Below are 15,494 nucleotides of genomic sequence, written 5' to 3' on the forward strand. Positions count from 1 at the left end.
TATTCAGTCATCATCTTTATCAACAAAATATAATTCAAAATTGTGATGTCTTTACCCATGTCATCATTCCTAATTGTCACATATAGTAACAAGCAAGTAATAAGGATCACTTTGTTCTGGTGGTAAGGCTAGATTTCAAAATTAGAAAATCATAGGTTCAAATTTTATGTGTTCTTGAAGCTAGTTTGATCTGCCATCAAGAGTGAAATGTCATCATGTTGATGTGATTTAGACGTTTGGAAAGAGAAATCTTTATTCAGGTATCTCCCTTATCATCAAAATTAGTGGCACGTCCCTCGATTAACTATCGCATATCGTTTTGAAATGGAATATTAATCTAAAAATAACTGAACCAGGCGTACAATGGTTAGTGAAAGAACTGTGATTCCATCCAGTTATAAACCAAGAATCTGCATATTTTGTAAAATCAGATGGATTCATTTTAAATTTTTAGTTAAATTCAGTTTTTTAAATAAACATGCTTGCCTTTCGACTTGAATTTTAACTATATTCAGTATTTTTCTACTTAGTGATGAGAAAAATTACAAGTCGAAAATTATGCGAGATTTAGTATAAATTTCTTGACTCAAAACGTCTGAATGGAAGAAAAAGCAAGTCTGACTTTTTTTTTTCAGATTGTTTTGCATCTACGGTTATTTGGCAAGCACAGATTATTTTTCTTTGCGATTTATTTTTAAACTGCAGGCATACATTAACGTTTTTATAGAAATTTTGCAGTTGTGTTGTGGATAATTGAACTTCACGGGAGTGGAAAATGCATTTAATAATGGGATACGAAGAAACTCATATGCATTCTCTTCGCATAAACAAGCGGAATTTTTTCATATCCGAAATTTATTCAAAAGAAAGATGGCGAATGACATATGAGGCTCAATCTCAGTGTTCTGATAGTGTGCCTAATTCATCAGAAGTTATTCTAATATTAACAAAAAATGTACCTTTCCACAATTTTAAAATATTTGCAAAAGTGAGGAGAACTGATGATGGTGCAGATCGTCTAAGTGGAGTCTTGATCATCAGATTTCAGAATATGGAAGAGAAAAAAAGTTCAGTTAAATATGTTCTGTCATGTGACTTAAAAGGTCAAGAAATGGCGAGTGAAGTTTTTGAAATAAGAGATGAACATTATAAGTCTCTTTTAAGTGAAAATGATGGCTTTACATTTCCTGGCGATGTGTTGATCGTTAGAGTTAAGCTCATTGTCTTATGTCGCCATGACCATAAAGTTCATAGGAACCTAGCTGAGAACAAACTACAACCAGCAGGCGAAAATAAAAATAAGGTGAGTGAGATACTTTTCTGAAAATTGTGATTCTTTAGATTAATCATATTTGGTAAAATCTCTCGTAAAAGACTATATTAAAATATTGGCACTTTTGAAATCATAAATTTAAATCCGAAATTTAAGTCCATGAGATAAAAGAAAAGTAAAATGTTAATGAAGAGGTTCAAGCTTGAACGAAAGCGACAACTCTTTTCTCATCATATTTACTCTTGATGATAACAAAATAAAATCATACACGGACTAGTAAACGTGAAAGGCAATGATGAGAAGGAACTGTATGAAGATGAGATGAACTGATGAAGAAAGTTACTTGGAAAGAAGAAGAGGAAAGATTGCAGATTTCTGTACCGGGCAATATTTATCTATTTCAGCATATAATGCTCTGAAGTGTCATTTAAAGACGGCCATTTTTTTTTTCTAATTTTCCTGCAATATGGTCATATAGCGGCTCTTACGTCAGTAAATTACAAACCAACCAACCGATCTTTTAAAAAGACACCCCATTTGGGAATATCTCGAATATGGAAATTAGAAGCTTATGGTATGTTGGTTGGTTTTCACTTCCCGGGTGAATGCATTAAAGTTACGAAGTCCAGCTACCCACCTCTTCCATGACGTCACGTGCCTCTTACTGGAAGGGCTGTACCGTGGCCAGTGGTGACTATTAGGATCCCCATTTAGTTCTTATCTCCGCTCTATGACAGTAAAGATCATTCAGGTATTCCGTACACTTTGGTTGATCGGGATAGCTGTTGCAAGATAATAAGCAGACATATATTCAAAATTATATATCCTCTGACTAAGAATGTTTAACTTTTATGTGGAAATATATAGGGTAAATTTAAAATGTTTAATTTTGATTCCCTGAAAAAAAATTTTATATGTTTAAATCACATGTACGATTTTCTATATTATCTATTTCTTACTGATTTATCGAAAAGCATGACTAACGGGTTTCCCGTGAGAAATTTCTGATAACATCAAGCGATATAAACAAATCATTCTAGACATATGTATGTATTCGGTTACCTAGAAAAATATCTCTGCCGGCGTCCTGGCATAGGGGTAGCGCGTCTTCCCCGTGATCTGGGCGTCCCGGGTTCGAGTCCCGGTTTGGGCATGGTTGTTCTTCTGTTGTTCTATCTGTGAGATGTGTGAATGTGCCCTCCTGTTAAAAGGGGTTGTGCAAACGAATGAATGATGTGTGAGTGGCAAAGTCGTACTCTTGGCCCTAGTTGGCGCTGCTATAAAAAATAAGAGACGTCCCCCTCAGGCTTAAATCGCTGTCTTCGTAACAGCGGGCTTGTCAGTGGCAAGTGCCATAAGAAACAAACAAACAAACAACAGAAAAATATCTTTTCCAGAATTAGACAGAGGTCCTTGTATTAAAGAGATTATTCTGCAATCTGTTCAGCATCCAGTTATTCACTGAAAAAAAATTTAATATCTTGACTGTTTTGTAATCCGTATGAAATAAACTTTGTATTCTTAATATTATAGGTGGTAAAGGGCAAAGAGAGAAGAGGAGAGAGCAAAGCTGGATCATCGATACAAAATCATAAGCATAAACGATAATCTAAAAATCGTTACTGTTGACTGCATCGCTGACTTACGGATCGATGTACAGAGCCATTTGTCTGAAATATTATTTTCATATATCTTGATTTTAAGTCATTTAGGTAAAGTTAGATTTGTTTTGTCACAATTATTGTTTTGGGTCACTTTTTAATAAAGTTTCAAGTTCATATTATTTCATATGTTATTTTTAGAATATAGTGTTATTCTCAAGAGATGTAATGTTGGCGTATTATTCATATAAAATGAAATTTAAAAATGAAATTAATCGTTAATTTTGAAATTGACATATTACGTCTTCGTTGTTTTTCATTATCTTTATGAAAATCTTTGAAATAATGTCCTTTCCTTAATAAATTTATAAAAAATATTTCTCATTTCTTTCGAGAAAGTCATGTGATATATTTTTAATAAACTAAAATCTTTCAGGTCAAAATTAACATATTTTTGCATTATAGAATTTTGTACTTTGAAGTTTGAGTTACTTTATCAGCAACAATAAAGCCAAACAAATGTACAAAACAAATACTTAGACCTCATGCTTTTCTATGGTCAATTGTATACTTGCTTAAAGGAATTGGAACAGAGGTGCTATGTCAAGTTTAGTTTAGTTATATTTACGTCCCGTTTTTTTCAAAGTAACAGTAGGGCTATTTAGAGACGGACCTTGTAATTTTGAACCGCGGTCAGATGACGAGGATACCACCTGAGTTGCCCCCCCCCCCCTCCACACTACACCACCGGGAGGACGTTTAGCCCTGATGGATTTAACGCTTGCGCGACGTTTCTTCGGTAGAATCGGGTCTGGAACCTGAAACCTACCGCTCCTGAGGCTGAGACCCTCCCACCACGCCACTGCGATCCTAGGTTCTATGTCAAGAAAACTCAAAGTAAATCCATCTTTGATGGTTTCACTTTGCTAGTTGTATTTCACACCTAAATTTAGCACTGCATATAAATCAATAAAATTGCTTAATATTCTAGAATTACTTACGTCATTATTATCGTTGTATCTGCAAAATATGCGGTACATTTTTCATAATTTATTCACTTTTTATATTATTATTTTAGGGCAAGATGGTATATAACTAGAAATGTTCATTTTTTGCCTTTTTAATAATCAAAAACCAAAGAAATCCTAAATGTTTCGGGAAAAAGTCTGTTTCTCCTAAAGGTCAGCAATTGAGAGTTAAAATTTGATATTCTTTAAAATACTGAAATTCTAATTTTCAGTCGTTGCTTTTAGAGGAAATATCTCCTTTAGTCAAAATAAACAATCCGAGGTAGTTGCCTTGGATAAGCACGAATTCTGGATTTTTCTCCCCTCAAAAATCTATAATTTCTGGGTATGATAAATTGTCAACTCCTCACTTTTGTAAGTTTCACTTATATGGGAGATAGTATAAAAGAATGCAATTGAAAATTCTTCATTGTTTGTCTAGATGACGTGACAATTTATTCTCATTAAACAAATGCTCTAATGAACTTTAATCTCACTCGTAATCCTAAAAGTATTAGGACTATTTCATTTAATTGTTGGTCATTTAACCGAAATTCTTTTCACAATCATGCTCCCTTTTTCAAAATATGCAAATTCAACTTTCAATTCTCAGTAGCATAATAAACGGAAAGACAAAGAGCATATAGATATACCGGTCAGGAGTCTTAGGAGGCACCATTGAAGCAAATCATTAGTGTATTGATGCATTTTTTTTAAGGAAAAATATGAGGAAAAGACGAAAAAATAAGTTTTTATGTCATTTAAAAAAACTCGTGTATAAAGTGAATTTATGACACTTTTTAAGATTAAATATTGGGAAAAAATTGCCAGTGATGATACCATGTTAATCTAATGGGAAAAATTTGTCGTGCTAGATTATCCAATATTATAATTCTAATAATATTTGGATTTTTTCAAAATTATTAGTTTGGAACCAGAGCAATTTTACTATTCTTTGTGTGAATAGATCCATTATTTAGTTATAAATCCATCTTTATCTTTCCAAAAATACGTTCCAACAGGTCGGCAACAGTGTCACTGAATTCATTTTCCCATGAACAAAACTAAGAGACTCCATGCCACCAAACTAAATGTAGCCCTATATCTTAGCATATCTACTATCTGACATTTTGGGGGAAAAAATATTCTTAACCCAAAATTTGATTTGAAGAGATTCGAGACTTTTTCGCTTACTCATCTTGTATTAGTGATTTAGAGAGTCTTCGGAACTATGCCATTTCTTTTCAGCAGAGGGAGTAACCTAAAATCCAAACTAACAGTTGTCTTGTGAATTCTAATTGTTGCAATATGTATCTAGTTAAGAAGAGTTTACATTCAGCGAGCTACAAACCATCCAGTAAGACCACGCATGCGCAGAAACTTGTTTGCAAGTACTTGTCCCGTCGAGACTAGAACTTGTTGAACTTGCTATTGTCTGCTCTTTCAGTACATGAGCAATCTTTCTTCTGACTTACTGAAATCTTATAACTGGCTGAGTGTAAACTCACCTTTAGTGATACAATTCTGCAATGACGAAGTTAGAATAACATACGCCATGGGCACAATATAATTTGTTTGTCTCCCAATCGTTATCAGTGATTTAGTAAGTGTACATGGTCACAGGAATATGGCATCACTTTTTAACCTTACAAAATATTTAGTTTCAAAAAATCATATAAACGCACTAATATTTTATCCCAATGGCACCTCACAAGACTGGTGCCTGGACAGAGGCTTACAAAAAATGGCGCCCAGGGCAAATATTAAAGCAGTGCCTCTCTCCCATTTTAACTCCAATCCTCATATTCTCTTCTCTCTTGCTTACCCAAAAAGCGTTATTTTGGGGGGGGGGGGAGTTTAAATGAAACCTAAATAATTATATATAAAAAATCTTCTGAATAATACAGATTAGCAGCCGATCAATACATCCAAATTACTCAACAGATTAATTAATTTTTTAAAGAATTAATTAATATAGAAATTATAAAAGCATTTGTGAATAAAAATATAATTAAAATATGCAAGAGCATTTGAAATTATATTTTTAAACATAGTGACTGATAAATCGAAATGCACGTTATATGTAATGCTTTTCAAAGGGGCTTCTAAGAACATCAGCATAATTCAAAATTTTCTGCGAAATATTTGTTTGAATTTCCATTCAAGCCCTTTTTATGTGGTTTAAAGCACAGATATAGCAAATATTTTCTCAACATGTTTCACAAAATTTCATTAAAAAATGAAACTATTTAAGAAAAAGCTAAAAGCATTTTAATGATAAGTCATATCACTGACTCTCTGACCCGCCCGAAGGCCCACGGATAAAGAAAACAGAATGATTGGACCGCCGCAACAGCAACATTGGCGGGAACTGGGGTTGAGTCCTAAGGGTCATCACCGGCCACGGTACAGCCGTTCCCGAAGGAAGTACGTCCTGTCATCGATGGGAGGAGCCAGATCCCCCACCTTTTTGTGTACCTTCCAGGGTGGCGAAATCCAACCACCATATCAGAAGTATCTCATCCTCTTTTCGAGGTGCCCCCCGGGGGTTGCATTTTAATGATAATCATTACGATATGATTAGAATGTATGTTAACGATATATAATTACGATGCCTTTCAGATGAAAAATACATTTGTAATGTACATTATGCAATTTACTTTTAACTCTTTGCACTCGGGTGGTGACTCTCACTCACCATTTGAGGCGGTGCATCATTTTGACGTTTTATTTGTTTATTTTTTAATTTTAATTGCTAAAAATACCTACAAAATGGTAAAAAGACATGGAAAATAATTCGGGAAAATATAAATTAAAACAATTATATGTATGTTTATGTTTCAGAGCAATGAACAAGTCCTTGTCTTAAGTGAATAAATATCCATCGAACTACTTTCAAGGGTTAATACTAAAAGCGGAGGATTATATTAATCTGATCTGTATGCCCGTTGCGTATTACAGGCGAAACTATTTGGTTTAATTTTACCAAATTTGACTCAAATATGTTTTAGATGAGGGAAACTTGCAACTTTAATAAAAAATTAAATGAAATTTAACTTGTCTTAAAGATAAATTCTGAATATATTGCACAAAAATACTTGTTACGCCATCTTAAAATTCAAAAAATCATCTTTTCAATGTCATAAATAGTTGCGCAATTTTGTTGTGAAATGAGTTTTATGATTTTGTTTTGATATTATTTGCAACTGTAGTCATTTGCAACGGTAGTCATTTGAAATTTAAATTTGACCAGTTTCATTACGAAATTAATACAATTAACTTTATGTGCGAACTGTGATTTTAAATTTATGTATACGATTCGGAATTTTAAATATTTATGCAAATACTATAATTTATATTAGCTAACAATATCGATATTTTATTTTGACTAATAAAAAAATTATGCTGTTTTGTTTTGCCAACTGTCTGTGTTTGTTTTGCCTGTATTTTTTAAAGACTAATATTAAACAATTGAAGTGATTACTGCTAAACTGTATTTCATGAATGATTTAGCAATGGAAATTCATGTTCAGTTCTTTAAATTCATGTTAAAAAATTAATATTATAATACATTTTTAATGAGTTTTACAAACAAATGCATCAGTTTAACATCAAAAATTTAAATTTAAATAAAGATCTATTTGCTGTAAAGCAAAATTAAAAAAATCTTTTTTATTAAAATACAAAAGGTAAATCTGAAAATAGTACAATGTTTAAAAACATTCCAGTTCAAAAGCATATTTTTAAAAATAACAAACGTTAATTTCTTTGATCTAATTAGAGTCAGCAATTGTAATATAAAATTTAAACTGATTATTTTGAATTCTTTTTTATTTTAAAATTGATTTGAAGATGTAACTTGAGCAAACTTTCACAGGAAACTTTAATTACGCTATTATTAAATAAAATATATTTCAAAAAATACTTCGGGAAAAAATTTTTATCAAAGCAAATTTAAGAAAGTAACTCAGCAATTAATACCACTATAGTTGAAAATATAAAAAAAGGGAAACAGAATACTGGTTAATATGTTTGTTTTTACGCCAGATAAAAAAGAAATCAAAAACTGAGCTTAAATTATTTTTTTTTAATTCATGAATATTATTTTAAAATTAAATAAAAACAATAATGATATTAAAATTCTGCATTTTTTGAAAATAAAACTAAGAACTCGGTACTAAATTTATTCATGAAAACATTTCGTGTATTTTTTAAAGCATAATTTTGCTTTAAAATACGTCATTATGTCGAGATGTTTGATTAAAAACTCAGTGCCAAATACTGTGTAGCAATTAAATGATTATTGGTTGCATGAACGTCTCAAACCATATCAGTATGTAAAACAGAGCTTTTAATTTAAGTAAATAATTCGTTTTCAAGCGCAGACCTATGTTATGACTCATATTGTCAAGGTTTCTTTCGTCTCTCTTAGGTTATACGAATTTATAACAAAATATATCCCTTTTACATCTTTCATCATAGCAAAATTTTTATCGCATATAATTTCTATACTTGGGCACTTTTATTATTAAGGAAATTTATTTTCATTCTTCTGTATTCAGTTTAATAGCAATTCTAAACAACCTATTAGCTATTTCAAAACACCTAATCGCGATTTTGCTGATTGACAGAAGTTTTCGGGGATAAGAAATATGACCTTCTGAGCTTATTAATACAAAGAACGTTAATCTTGTTTTATCAAATAATACTTCTATGATTCGTTTATATTATAGTGATATATTTGCCTTGGCTAATTAATAAAAAAAATATTTTCAAACGTTCATGATTTGACTGTGAATGTAGGACAGGAAGTTAGTGTACAGAATTTAAAAGTGGAAATTTGGAAAATTTCGGAAAAATTGAATACATCAAAATATTTTTTGAAATCCCTTTTTTTTAAAAGATGTTTTATTTTAGCTTTTAGAAATGGGAACTATGAAAGCACTTTTTACCTCTAATTCGATGAATTTATCCACAATTTTGCGCTCTCTGGTGCTAGCGCCCAAGGCACTTGTCCTATCTTTCGACTCTAGTTACGTCACTGCGTCTGGATCATCCATACCCCCCTAGTCCCTGTCGTTACAATTCTGCTTTGTATTAGAAATTCCTAGATTGAGTTATAAAATTGTGCAATTTCCTGCAAATTTTTAAACCGGTCATCCATGTTATTTCTTTACTTGAGGATTTAAAGATCTTGCATTCATCGAGTAAAAAAACGTCCTATGTCTTCCAAGATCAGCCTCAAATGCTTTTCCTCCCATACCCATTTTTAACATCAATAAGATTTCTTCAAACATTAAGTCAACTACTCATTCTTTCGTAAAGAGAAAAGCTCTGTATATCCTCTTTCAAATTTAGTTAGGTTTATTTGCTTTTAGCATTATTACAAAGGTAAAATTCAATCGAAAACATCAAAATTTTGAAGCATTTCAGTGAATTTAAATAGTGATAATTTTAACCCTTTAAATGTTTTGTTTTGTCTGCAATCTTATTAGATAGCACCTTCTGTTTCAAGAACATGCCATCTTATTGAGTAGGATTATAGAGTCGTATAATTATTCAATTTTAGCTTATAAGTTTGAAACATTTGACTGGGACTATATAACCTCGAACTTTTGAACCACGGGCAGATGACGATGGCGATACCTGATCTAACGCTCCAAGTTACCGCACCATAGCAGCGGGAAGACACTTCGCCTAGATTATACCAACAAAAGACAGGGCCTTAAGCTTGTAAATTAAAGAAGCGATAATTCGATGTACATAGGATACAGAGGCACTATTATTAAGGGATTAATATACAAACTTATGATTTGTAGGGATAAAAGTTTTACGCGACAAAAATAGAGCCGTTTTTTTTTCAATGGATTTATTTTCACAATTAAAGGATTTCATATATTTTGTTCACTTTTATTAATAACGTTTGAACTTAACGTTGTATTATACTAAAACAGAATTTCTATTTTCTAATTTTAAATTTATCATGAATCGCACTTTTTCTTGGCAGGGTCCTTATAATTTTTACATGCATTGCCTTTTACCTACTATTATATAATTGCTGTCAGAGTTGTCAAAACAAGAATTTATGTCTGGTCGACTATATTAGTGACAGCTTATAAATTAGATATTAATTTGAAAAACAATTGTTACATAGTAACTTGGCATTCAATAGCTAAACGATTTTAAAAGTGTAAAGCAAAATGAAATTTAAGCAATCTATAAAATATTCATGTGTAAATAAGTTTCAGCTATGAATTATAAAATCATAAAATATAATTGGAAAAATGAGGTAACATCCTTTGAGCAAAGCGTGAAAATATAAATATCACTACAAATATCAATTATTTCATCTAAAATTTAATGCAGCAAACTGACTAATAACATAAATAATTTATTATACTTAACTTAAATTTTTAATTGTTTAATTTTAATTTATAAGAACTAAAACCATTTACTTTTAATCGAACTTCAATAACAATAATTATTAAGATAAGAAAACATTGCTCAACTTTTTCCACATCCAAACCATTTAAATGCTGAAAGACAAACATTTGGGCTGAGTAAACAATACTCGCATAACATTTTTCATTGTAAAGATAATTACCCTTCTAGGAAACACCATAATTACTCTATTCACATGAAATATACAAACATGCGCATAAAAAGTTCGTTACAAATTTGAGTTGTTTCAAAACAGTTATAGTTCTACGTTTGACAACTTTTTAAATTCTCACATTTCAAGAAATGGAATATATTCTGAAACAACGAAGCGTGACAAACGGCGTGATAAAAATAAACACAAAATAGATAATTTAAGAATTCAAAAGTTGCAAATTATCTTAATAAAACTAAGACTAATTGAAAATTACTTTTCATTTGCATGAAACATATACAAGACATGTATGATCCTATTCCATTATAAATACAAAAGAATTAATATAAGCACAAGCAGCATCCAAAGTGGGAGAAAACGTTAAAACTTCGAAAACTTATTTCAAATGATATTTGGACAGCATTGTTTGTACAGCAAAATTTGGGTCAGATTTCATGAAACTTTTCCATTCAGTGGTGTTGAAGACAGCAGCGTCATTTTCCATAATAAAGTTCCTTGCTAAAGCATTCAGCTCTACATCTTTGTATTTCTTGGCTAAAATTAAAATTTCAACAACATTAGATATTTCCAGTTTAGTTTTGATCAAATTACGGCATTTGTGTTTTAGTAGATCTATTTCGTATTTCATAGCAGCGTTGTACAGATTCATAAGAATTTTCCAATTTGTTTCTTGTATGACGTCTGTGTAAAGAAAATAAATCAGCCTTTTCATGGTGTCAATATCCTCTTCTACAATGACGGTTTTAAGCGAAGTTTTTACATCTTTGATTTTCATTAAGGATTTAAATTTTTCCGATCTGGAACAAAGCACCATTTCATGAGCGGTAATAGATGATGTACTTGTTTCAATACATATATCATGAGACGTTTCATCCAAGTACATATTCAACAATGCATCCGCTATATTTGGGCACTGACTAGTTTCCTCACTAGAAGGAAAAGGTTGTGGCAGCCAAAGATTTAAATTAGAACCATAATCATCTTTTTCTTGCTTTTGCATTACACATCCTGTTGTAAAATCAAATCGACAATCGAGAAACAGGAACTTTTCGGCGAACATTTCGTGTGGTACATATTGTTCAGTGTTTTGAGAAAAATGTGAAGATAACTTGATGGTTTCCAAATTAGAGGCATTGTTCCACAGATACTTCTTCCAGAAGATTCTCTTTCTTTTCTCGTCAATTAAAGTAAGTTTGAACATAGACATCAATATTTTATCATTCTGTTTAGCATCAATATCAATGATAAGATTCTTATGACTTTTATCAAAAGATGCTGAAAAAGTTGCTATTGGATGGTCTTGCGTGAGTGATCTTATTTCGCCAATTAGGGCGATACTATCAATAACCATTAGCTTAGAAATAACTTCTTTTCTTATACATGTGCGAATAAAAGCTTTTCGCTCGGTAGATTTCTTTTTCCCCTTCACATCTGCTTCACGTTCACTCCAAATTCTGCAACACAGTGTCAGTGTCGAGTTTGGGAAATAGTTAGATTCTTTATCCCATAAAGTTTGCCAACTGATAAATTGCGAGTATCCGTACAAACCACTCTTTTTCATTGACAAAAAACCTTCGGGAATTTCGGCCTGTATTTTTGATCCATCAGCCGCCAAGAGATATAAATTTGCTCTGAATCCTTTATTGGGCGCTGTTTGTTTATTTTCTATGGCGGCGTAATAACTAATGTAATCTTCTTTGCCAGCCATACCCTTTGGATATAAACGAAGACTAACAGAAGATTTTTGCAGCCATTCAACTTCAAAAGCAGGGCTTCTAAGAAACTCGTCAGTCTTTTCCCAGCATAAATGTACATTTTCTAGACGCCAAGTATAAAAGAATTCAAACAATACTTTCGACATTTCTTTCTTTACTACTTTTTACTTTATGAGAAATCTTATTTCAAGCTTTCTATGAAGATATTGCAGCAAATCAGGACGTTGACTAGATCTGCACTTCTCTACGTCTATCCTCTCATCTTACATTTACTGAATTGTATTTCTTATACAAACTTATAACAATTATTTTCCAAAAACACTTCTTCTTCTCGCAGGTTAGTAAATATATTTTTTTTCAAAGACGCACTATAGCTCATTAATTTGGATGAATCCTAAGAATCAAATAAATGCTCCGAAGACCTTTCGGCAAATAAATGCTGCCATCTTATTTTACTGAGATGTGGATGCTTAAATCTAATTATAAGAATTAGTAATTTCGACCTATTCCAATTAAGCATATATTGTTTTAAGCATTTATTTAAGCATGTTTTTTTAATTTTTACAAATTGTTTACAATATTTTTATTAATGTTGAAGTTTTATCTTATAAATCTCAATTAAGCTTACAACAACCTTAGGGAAAACCTCATTGAACGAAAAAGACACTAGGAAATCAATGTCAAAACCGAATGCAAACTGCATATTGGTGAATTTAGCAAAGAGGCAATGTAGGCCATGTATAATTCTTCTCTGTATTGTGTTTTATTAACCCTCAATAATGTCGGTTGCGATGGTTAATGCTATATATCTTTATTACAATGATTATAGACAGGGATCAGTTGCGTTTTAAAAGAAGTCTGTCTCTAGAAATAGATAACTAATCGGATAGAATTATCTTTTCACCATGCAACAAAATGAGGTCTTCCAGAAATGATATCTGTTTGACGTCGCGATGCTGTTGGGGCAACAGAAAATTAGATATGAGTTTTTAGCGCAATAGACAGATATGGCTAGGTTGCGCCTAACATTAGAAAATCGTTGGCATTGAAAGTTTCTAGGTTTTTGATAAACATGAACAATTTATTTTTAACTGCCGCAGTAAATTTACGAACTTGCATGGTAGAGCTCGGTAGCAATGCAAGCCTCAAGAATAAAATAATAATAATAATTAATAAATAAATAAAATATTAGATAAAGCAGACAATAATGTTGCGATATCGAACGACATTCAGAATATCAGAAAACATCTTGAAGATATCGCGCAATATTTTGTACTAGTATGGAAGAGTCGATAATAAGAATGTAACAGAATAAAATAATTAACGTTATAATAAAAAGTAGCATATAGTAGAAATTTTATAGAAACCAACAAGTAGAATATCGTACGTTAAAATTTCATTAAAATTAGAAAAGAAAATATTTTCAGGTTTTGAAATTTATGCTCTTAATATAATACTATATGGGGAAATTGTTCGCAAAAGTCTACAAATTGCTTTAACATAAGATACGAAAGTTCACAAAAAAATGCAAAGTCTATTTAATTTTATTATGATTTTAAGAGCTTTTTTTAAGTACCCAATAGTTTTATTTTTTATAAAAAAATGGATTTTAATTAAAAGTTTTTGGTGAATTATGGAATATTATTTATAACTAAATTTCCTAAAATTTTAATTAATTCAATATAGAACTCTTTTTGAGTTATAATTCCTTTCATTTCTTCGAAGACAAAAATGAATGATTAACATTTATATTGATCTTGAGAATTTAGTGGGGATTAATTATTTTAAGAAAGGAATTATTTATTTTAGTTTATTATATGACCTTGTGCTAATCCATGTCAGATAAAAAGAATACATAAACATTTTTTAGACAGAAACTATAGGATAATACATATCAATAGTTTATGCAATACGATTAGGGTAAGATTGAAAGTTCTGGGACAGAATGACCTGAGTTGACCCGGGCTGAAATGATTGATAGTGAAACCCCTTCCTTGCAACTCACCTCTTCCCTCCCCAACCACTTCGAAGACAAAGAATTGATAAGGCTTATCTTTCTTTTCGGACTTTTAATATTTTTTTTTTCTTTTGAGTTTTTCTGGTTTTTGGAACTTAGAATTATTTCTGCATAAAATTTCTCGCAATGAAGTTAACAATTATTTTATTTCTTTGACTAATTATTTCTTTCAGAAGCTTAAAAATTTGTCGAAAGCTTCTTGCTGCTTCGACTGATTGTGATTTTACACACTGTGAAAAAAATACTTGAAATCAAGCTACTCTTTCAATTTATTTCTTTTATTATTATTATTATTTTGTCGCTGAAAGTATTTCTAATCTTCCTTTGAGGGATATGTTTAAGATTTTATTCGTTTTGAAAAATGCTTACTTAGATTCATTCTCATAAAAGTTGTGTTTTTAGGAACGTTTTTATAACAGTTGTTTAGTATGAAATCAATTTCATAATGATCTTTTTTTCCTGACTTCAAATTCTTTTAGCAGTATGAAAAAACTTCTAGAAATAAAGTTAACGTTTCATATATTTAAGTTCCTTTTTCTTTTTTTTTCCTTTGTAAGCGTGAATATTTTTAATGTTTTTTTTTTTTTTAATTTTATGACTTAATTCATTCTTTTCAACTTCAATGAAAAGTTTACCTTGATTAATTCTCATAAAAGCTATTTTTTATTTAAAATCAGTGTTATAAGGAATTTTTCTTTAAATTTATCAGCTTTGAATAATTTTTCTGACTTGATTCAAATTTACTCTTTGCATTGAGCATAGTTTTTCAAATGAAAAGGCGTTGAGAGAGTATTCTTTTAACAAAATAAAAGACTGATCATTTAAAAAAAATATCTCAGATGTGAATAAGAAAGTAAGCTCGAATTTTTTAATTTTCTATTGATTTCGGTATGGAAAAAATCATGACGATGATGTCGTGTCCGCGTTACCACGGAAAGGGAGTGCAGTATCTTCTGCGGGTAAAGACCCCTGAGCACCCGAGGGCAGAAGTCTGACTTCTAGCTCATATGAAGATGAAACACACACATTCGCTTGCACGACCCCTTTTTACAGGGTGGTACATTCACACACCTCACAGATAGAGCACAGATGAAGAACAACCACGCCCGAGCCGGTATTCGAACCCGGGACTCCCAGATCACGAGGAAGATGCGCTACCCCTATGCAAGGACGCCGGCTAAGGAAAAAAGATGCGAAATTAATTTTCACCGTTGTTCACCACTGCAAGTCAAAAAAAAAAAAAATTAGTTAGAGAAATAGATTTCATT

The 15,494-nt window shown here is 31.3% G+C and overlaps 1 protein-coding gene across 1 annotated transcript; it reads left to right on the top strand.

The window, feature by feature from the left end:
* Positions 1-617: 617 nt before the first annotated feature.
* On the top strand, positions 618-3,038 carry LOC129959025 (uncharacterized). The gene is made up of 2 exons (XM_056071794.1): positions 618-1,303; positions 2,807-3,038. The coding sequence occupies exons 1-2, from the start codon at positions 776-778 to the stop codon at positions 2,879-2,881; spliced, it is 603 nt and encodes a 200-aa protein (XP_055927769.1). The 5' UTR covers positions 618-775; the 3' UTR covers positions 2,882-3,038.
* The last annotated feature ends 12,456 nt before the right edge of the window (positions 3,039-15,494 follow it).

This window comes from Argiope bruennichi, chromosome X1, assembly GCF_947563725.1.
Source record: "Argiope bruennichi chromosome X1, qqArgBrue1.1, whole genome shotgun sequence".
Taxonomy (NCBI): Eukaryota; Metazoa; Arthropoda; class Arachnida; order Araneae; family Araneidae; genus Argiope; species Argiope bruennichi.